Source organism: Platalea leucorodia (genome assembly GCF_965183815.1).
Source record: "Platalea leucorodia genome assembly, chromosome: 16".
Taxonomy (NCBI): Eukaryota; Metazoa; Chordata; class Aves; order Pelecaniformes; family Threskiornithidae; genus Platalea; species Platalea leucorodia.
In genome coordinates, this window is record NC_138838.1 from 13082577 (window position 1) to 13090630 (window position 8054).

At 66.6% G+C, this 8054-nt stretch overlaps 1 protein-coding gene across 1 annotated transcript; it reads right to left on the bottom strand.

The window, feature by feature from the left end:
* Positions 1–2682: 2682 nt before the first annotated feature.
* On the bottom strand, positions 2683–6658 carry TLCD2 (TLC domain containing 2; the record flags this gene model as incomplete). The annotated part of the gene is made up of 4 exons (XM_082327897.1): positions 2683–3446; positions 5038–5120; positions 5992–6074; positions 6477–6658. The coding sequence occupies 4 exons, from the start codon at positions 6656–6658 to the stop codon at positions 3069–3071; spliced, it is 726 nt and encodes a 241-aa protein (XP_082184023.1). The 3' UTR covers positions 2683–3068.
* Positions 6659–8054: the final 1396 nt, after the last annotated feature.

Below are 8054 nucleotides of genomic sequence, written 5' to 3' on the forward strand. Positions count from 1 at the left end.
GGGCTGCCCAATCAGCTTCCGGGCAGCCTCGGTGACAGCAGGCGCAGCCCATCAGAACGCGGAGGAGGGGAAGAAGGCGAGACAAAGGGCGGAAGAGGAAAGGAAGTTGTGCCTGAAGCACACTTCCGGTGGCGTGCCCGGCCTTCTCCGGTCCCGCCCTTCACTGCTTTGGATTGGCGGAGAGGGGCAACGGTGACAGCTCGGCGCCGGCTCTGATTGGACAACGTGTGGCGCAGATCAGCCCACGCCACCTGCCGGGGGCGCTGCGGGGCCCGCGTGGGGCCTTGCGGGACCGCGCTGCCCCCCCGCTGCCCCCCGCGCCTGCGCCCGCCGCGCAGCCCGGGGCCGGGGGAACCCAGCGCCCCGGGGGCGACGCCTCCCCCCAGCACCGCCCCCGCGGCCACGACGGCCCCTGAGGCCTCGGCAGGCGGCCCGCCGCTCGCCGCCCCCTTCCCGGCGCCCCCGGCAGCGCGCAGCCCCCCCGGCCGCCTGTGCGGCCCTGCGAAACGCCAGGCCCGGCTGGCCGCGGCCTCAGCGCCTCGCCGGGGCCACCCCGCCGCCGGGCGGGCCCCGCATTAGGGCCTCGGCAGGGTGGGGGCTCCCGGGGCGTCCCCGTGGGAGCGGGGCTGTTGGGGTGTGGGGCGATGGGGCGCGGGCGGGTGGCAGGCGGGGGCGTAGTGCCCCGGCGAGGAATTCCCTGATGGAGAGGCTCCCTCCAGCCCCTGAACCCCGGTATGGGGGGCTGAGAGGGGCAGGTCCCTTCCCGAAGCCCTTCAAGCCAAGGCTGTGGCATTTTTCGTCCGGACGGAGAAGCGCAGGGTACCCCCGCGCCCGGCCGCAGCGAGCCGCAAAGCCGTAGCACTGGGGGAAAATCACAGCTGATCAGAGGCTGCCAACAAGGCTTCCCTGGCCTCAACCCCGCACGGCCCGGGTGCTCGACATCCGCGCGAGGGCAGGAATGCGGTAACACAATCCAGGCCTTGAGAAACGGCCCCGGTGTGGGCAGAGGCCAGGGGACAGAGCCAGCGTTGCTAAGCGGGTGCAGAGGCTGTGCTGAGGGCAGGGAGCGGCGGAGCAGCTCCTGAAAAACTGAGCGTAAATGGGTCAAACCAAAGAGAAAGCCCTGGCTGCCAGCTCCGCGCCGGCTGGGAGCCGCGAGCGGCGCACGGGCCCACAACCACCGCTGGAGGTGGCCGCCCCAAGCACAGAGTAGGTGTCCCAGCACCTGCAAGCTTCCCCGCGCTCTCCGCAAATAGAAACGTAAGCAGCTTTGGCCAGGAGTCGCCTCCAGCCTCCCGCTGCCCACACGTATCGCTCATCTTTCCCTGCCCAGGCAGAAATGTGCCTGTTCCCTTATTTTCCTTCCCGCAACAAGTGCCACCCACTCCGAGCGCTGCCTTGTTTCAGCCTGTCCCCCGGCTTTTCAAGCCAAAGCAGGGATTTTGAATTAAAGGTTATTTGCCACACAGGAAGCACAACAGATCCAGTGGATTTCTCATAACTGGTACACATAACCCTGAGTGGGATGATCTTGTTTTTAATACATGGCACTGGGCTGCTGGGGAACACTGTGTGGGAATCGGTGGGGAAAAGGAAATGTGGACTAAAAAAAATTAAAAAATTCTGACTCCTTGTCCCAGGAAGCCTCCGGGGACAGGCGGCGCAAACCACATGGATCCTAGCTTTGCTGCAAGCTGGTGTCCAGCATGGGGAATGAGAGCAGCGAAGCCACGTGCTGGGCACTCCGCCTGCAGCCGCCCGATTTCACAGCTGGCGCTTTCCGAACCCCGCGGGTCGCGAGCGGCTCGGTGCAGCAGGGCTAAGGGCAGAGCCACGGCGGGAGCTGGCACCAGTCCTGCCGCCATTTAGCCTCCCAGTTGCCAGCCCCAAGGAAAGCGCAGCCTCCCCTTGCCTAGGAAGGCAGGAGAGCGTCAGCCTTCAGCTTCCTCCATAGGAAGGAGAGGGGGGAAACCCCACGAGAGGTAGACCGTGCCAATATACAGTGTATTTTTACTCTGCGGCGGGGAGACACAGGGTAAGAAGCGCTGTGCTAAGCCGTGACACCCCCGGAGGAGGCTGGGGTGCTGAGTCCCTTTCTCCTTCTAAGCCCCTTCCCCTCAAGCCGTTTCACTTGCAGCCATTTATTAAAGGCTCGTGTTAGTAAGAGCTCTTGCTGCTGGGCAAGAGCGTTACACTGGGCTCTGCAGAACTGTTCATTCCTAACAGATGCCTAAACCCCAATAGATGCCTGTGCCTGAAAACTCCACATCTGTGGGAAGTGACCATCGCACAGCATCACCCTGGCCAGCGACTCGCTCTCTCCCACGCTCATTTATGGGCACTTAACATATCTGGGAACAAAACAACACGGGAAAAGCTCCAGTTGTCAGGAGAAGCCGGCAGCCCGGCCCCGAGCACAGCGCCGGAGCGCCCGCTGCCCAGTGCTCTGCCCCCGCCCTGGACCCCGCAGTGGGCAGCGTCCCAGCCAGGCAGGTCTCAGCCTCTCCCTCCATCACCCACCTGGGACAATCTCCTTGGGGAGGACTCATGAGTGCGGGATTTGGCTTTTACTGGCCCTGGCCTCGAGGGCGAAGCCTTGGATCCTCTCTTGCCTGGTGGTGCTCCCACGGGAAGTGCCACAGAGAGCGCAGGGCTGAGCGCGGTGTCCCCTGGCTGATGGGTCGCTGCGGGCTGCAGCACCGAAGGGGTTAGAAACACACGGTGGTGTTTGGATGTCCGGAAGAGCAGTGGGGAAACAGTGCTCTTCTGCTTCCTTCTCATCTCAGCGGTGCCTCGGGGAGCTGCGAGAGCTGCCAAAGCTTCTCTGAGCAGCTCCCGCTCATCTGACCACGTCATCCAAAGGTGCGGGGGGAGCAGAGCCCCGGGGCCTGGTCCGTGAGCACCTTCTCTGCTGTGCAGGGCCCAGGATCTGCAGCCGCAAGAAAAGCCCAGACGCTCTGTTAGTGTGGACCCTGCACGCAAGGTACTGAAACGGCCACGCTCACTCTCCACGGCGCTTTGCTGTCCTCCTCCACAGGCTCATCCCCTGGACCCCACGGGGAAGGGGGCTATTGCTCCTTCTCCCGCTGCATGTCCCGGCTGGACTTGAAGAAGTCACTACGCAGCAGGCGGTAGAACAGGATGATGTTCATGGGCGTCATGATTGCCATGCCCACCGTGCCTACCGCATACGTTGCCGGGGGCACGTTCTCCCGATTGAGGAAGAGCCAGCGGGTCATCCAGGCCAGCGTGGCGATGCGGAACACCACGTAGGTGCCCAGGTTGACGATGCTGTTGAGGCGGTAGCAGGTGGTGTGCACCAGGTTGGCCATCAGCAGGATCTGCCGCAGGTGGAGGAAGATGGAGTTAATCTCCACCAGTAAAGCCACGAGGGCGAACCCAACGTACTGGTGGAGCAGCACTGCAATACCGAAGCAGACGATCACCTGGGAAGGAGAAAGAAGAGAGGCTGAGCCTGGGAGCTGGTTGCTCTCAGCTGCTGCAAGCCGGAGCCCTCCACGCTTGGGCGCAGTGCGGAGCAGAGATGGAAACGGTTATCACGCCCGTGCCAAACCGCTGGTCATCACCCCACACATATCTCTGCAGCGTTGCAGCCTCCAGCCAGTGCTGCAGCCTCGGGCACGAGATAAAGTCTCCTCACCGTTGCATGAAGCCTGAGGGCTTTGGGTTTTTTTTCCAGTGGGAGAAGAGGGAAACACTTCTATGAACTGCAGGTTGGCAGAGGAGACAGCGCAGCCAGGCCCAGCCCTGCCTTTGTGGCCCCGGGGAATGCAGTCGGTTGTGGCCCAGCAGGTTTTTCCACACATAGCACATGGCTGAACAGGGCAGGAGGCCCAGGGCTCCGGCTGCTGCTGGCTCAGGGATTCTCCCCAGGACAGGCATGCTGCAGGGATTAAGCGGCTTTGGTGCATGAGAGCCCCGTGGGATGCCCCCAGCCTGGCCTGCAGCACCCTGGGGCTGCTGGATGCAGAGGATGGGGCTGCTGGGGGCAGAGCACGATTCCTGCCCCGCACCCTCCCTGCCAGGCAGGAGGACAGGCTCTGCCTGCCCGCGCTTCAGCACACGCAGGCCTTTCTTCAGTTTGTACCATTAATGCTGTTCTCTGTATCGGCTCTTTAATGAGATTATCTGCTCCCTGCTCGTTAAGTCACTGTCTTGGCCAGAATTAGCTCTATTGTGGAGATGACCTTTTGACTCGCGAGCAGCGGCCGCGTCACAGGGCTCGCTGGGCTCTGCGAGACAGCAGGTCTGACCATCGCCTCCCCCGCCTCATCCCAGGTAGGTCCCAGCGCTGTCCCTGTCCCCCATCCCCACCAGGCCCCGGTGCCTCCCTTGCACCCCACAGCATCTCTGCTGCTCAGCTCCGGGCTGTGCCACCCCCCTGCCCTGCAGCACCACAGCGCTCCGGCATCTGGACAGCTCCGGCATCCGGACATCGGAAGCAAAGAGAAGCCCACGCTGGGCGCAGCCAGGAGCAAGGGAGGCAGAGGGCACTGATGTGGGGCTCCTGCACCAGGGCTGCCCCAGCCACCCCAGCCCCGTGGCCTCAGCTCTGACCAAACGAGAGGAAAGCGCCGGGGGAGCGGGAGGTGGAGGGAGGCGATGCGCAGCCCTTCCTGGCAGCCGCTCAAGCAGCCGAGAGCCAGCAGGAGCTGAGCCGCTCGCCTGTGCCGGCGGGGACACCCGGATCACTCACTGCCTGTCCACACCATCGTTACGGACCAGCCCCCCGGCCCCCTTCTCTGTGCACACTTGGGGTTTTTTCCTACCCCATCTTTGGGTGCCTTTCTGCAGACCTTGGAAGAGTACGCGAGTCCCACAGGACCAAGGGGAGCCCCGAGCCCTGCTGTTTGGGCTGCCAGGCTCCGCTCTCCAGGCAGATAAAATCAGATTTTGTAACAGGTAGCAAAACAGGTAGCAAACGCCTACACTAGCAACAGCAGGTCCCCCAGCCCCAGCCTCCCTGGTGGCACAAGTGCTGGGGTCTGTCCCTCGGAGAGTGGCCGGTGGACTCACCACCGAGTGATGGAAGAGCAGCTCCCAGGACTGGTGAAGTTTCTGATTGCACAGCATGTCCACAAAGTCTTCAAGGAAATAACCTGGGAACAGAGAGGCCGTGAGCAAAGAAGCGGGGCCGGGAAGGGCTGTGCCAAGGGACACCCCCGGCAGGCCCTGCACCGGCCTGGGCTGAGCACCCCTCCGGGGACGCGAGGGCCACAGCGCAGCCCCAGCCCTGGGCGGGTGGCGAGTCACGCACGGAGCAGGACCGCGGGCAGCAGGAGAAGGGAACTGCTGTGTTTTGGGGCTCTCCTGCAATCACCGTAGGACGTGCTCCTAAGGAGAGGCACTAACGGATCACTCGGATCTGTTCCCGGAGAAGGGTGAGAGCGAAGGCAGCACGCAGACCCTCACCCACGTTACCATCCCGGGATCAGATCCCACCCCATGTCCTTTCAGCCTGGAGCCCTTAACAGCTGCAGGATTTGCTGCCACCAAACCAACCCCACATCGGCATTTTAGATACTCGGCCCTCCTTGCTGAGCTGTAGCCATGCCGGGAACCCTGTTCGCACTGACCAGAGGGCTGGTGACAGAGCTGCAGAAGGTGACAAGGGGAGGAAAGGCTTCACACAGCCAGAGGACTCAAAGCTCCTGGCCTCCACGCCGGCAGGTTTAGCTCGAGGCTTTGGGGGGATCTGCGTCGACCCCCTGTCATGGGCACTTTGGGGATGCTCCGGGCCCTGGCTGCCCCGCGAGGACGGTGGCGGGCAGCCTGGTGCCCAGCACCTCCTGCTTGCAGGTGCCGTGGGACAGAAAGGAGCCACTGTCCTTTGCCAAGAATAGGGCGATTGTCTGGGGTGCCTGAGACATCGCTGCCTGCGACGTGGCTGGAGGGGCTGGTGTCAGGCACCGAGGAGCCCCGGAGACCCCCCGGGGGTGGAACAGGGGGCAGCCCACTCCCCCGCCTCACCTACGGACACGGCGACCAGGCTGTGTGCCCCGGGCGGGTGCGTGCCCACCAGGTCCTCGGACAGCCCGGGGTGGAGGCAGAACCTGTGGGGAGAGGGGCTGTGAGCGCTGGGCAGTGCCTCTGGTCCCCAGTTCCCTTCCAGCGCCCTTGGTGCCCAGCCGGTGCTGCTGACTCCGGGAGCCCTCCTGTTCCCCCACGGCCACCCCTCTCCTCCTGTGCCCCCGGAGTCTCCCTGTCCCCTGCTGCCCCAGTGCCGCTCTGTCCCTCGGGCCCCTGCGCCCCTTGATGCCTCCGCCGCCGCTCAGAGCCCCCCAGCTCCCAGCTCCACGCCCTCCCCGCTGCTCCTCAGGCTCCCCCAACACCTCCACCCCCCCCGCCCCGCCGTGGGCTCCATCTCCCTCGGTGCCCCCCTCGCCGTCGGGGTCCCTCGACGCCTCCGCTCCCCCCTGGAGCCGCCGGTGCCCGCCGGTGCCCGGGCCGCTCACCCGGCCAGCGCCCCGCCGCCGCTCAGCAGGCTGTGCGCCAGCGACGTCCAGATGTTGCGCCACTTCCAGCGGTTGCGGCGGGCGGAGGGCGGCGGCGGCACCAGCCGCTCCAGCCCCCGGTTCAGCAGGCGGAAGGCGGCGAAGGAACCGGCCACCAGCAGCAAGCCCGGGCTGAGAGCCATGGGCGACCGCCGGCCCGCAGCGCCCGCCGCGCTCCCATGGGCACCGGCCGCGCTGCCCGACGGCTCCGCCTCGCCCGGCCCCGGGGCCCGCCCTGGGCACCGGCACCGCCCCGGCCCCCGCACCGGCACCGCCCTGGCACCGGCCCCGCCTCGGCCCCGGCCCCGCCCTGGCACCGGCACCGCCCCGGCCCCGGCCCCGCCCTGGCACCGGCACTGCCCGGCCCCGGCCCCGCCCCGGCCCCGGGCACCGGCACCGCCCCGGCACCGCCCCGGGCACCGGCACCGCCCCGGCCCCCGCACCGCCCTGGCACCGGCACTGCCCGGCCCCGGCACCGCCCCGGGCACCGGCCCCGCCCCGGCCCCGGCACCGCCCCGGCACCGCCCCGGGCACCGGCACCGGCACCGGCACCGCCCCGGCCCCGGCCCCGGCCCCGGCCCGCCCCGGCCGGGGTGCGCGGCCCCGGCGCGGGGGAGGCAGCGAGCCCGGCCCCGCGGGGCCGGGCCGGGCCCCGGGAGCCGCCCCGCCGCCGGCACTGCCCGCACCCCCGCGGGGGCAGCGCTGCCCCGGGAGCTGCGGCTCGGGGGGGGACGGGCCCCCAGCGCCCCGCGGGCACCGCACGGCGGGAGCGGCCGCCAGCCCCGCAGCCGGCTGTGAGCGGGGCGCGAAGCAGGGCCTGGGCGTCCCGTCGCCGTGCTGGAGCTGGGGACGCCTTCCTCGTCCCCCTGCGCTGCCTCCGCGGCCGCGGTGACGCCGGGGGGCCGAAGCCTCCCCGTCAGGTGCTGCGGCTGGCGGGCCTTCGCCCCAACGCCGCCCCGGCGCCTGGTGCTCTTCCACCGTTGCACGGTGCCGGAGCCGGCCCTCACGCAGCCACGCCGTGCAAGAAAGTCCAATTGCCCCGCCAAAAAACCCGCTCTGCCCGCAGCGCTCTTGTCCTCCATCCCTCTGTCCCGTGTCTGGTCCCGAGAAGCGCTCCCCGATGTCTGGGATACCCCAGCTCCGCTGCCAGGGTTTGTGGGAATTCAGGACCCCGTCCCCACAATTTCTTTAGTTCCATCCTCCGCTGTTTTTCCAGCTTCCCGTAATTTGATCGCTCCCTTGCTGCTTTTTGGTGCCTCCACCAGAAGCGTGGCTGCTGCACAGACTTTGCGTCTCTTCCGCAGACGGGTGAGTCACCGTGTGCACGCTCATTAGTGTCAAACTGCCTCTCCTTTGAGGTATTAATTTTGGATGAAATTTTCTATTTTCTCTTTGCTGAAACAGAAACTGAACCTCAGTCACTGCCCTGGCTGGGGCGATGGACACTACAGCATCAACAAGCGATACGCCGACGGAAGGGACGCTGGGGAGGGGAGCGATTAAATCAGGTGGGAAGGAGAGGGGTGAGAGCGTCCCGAC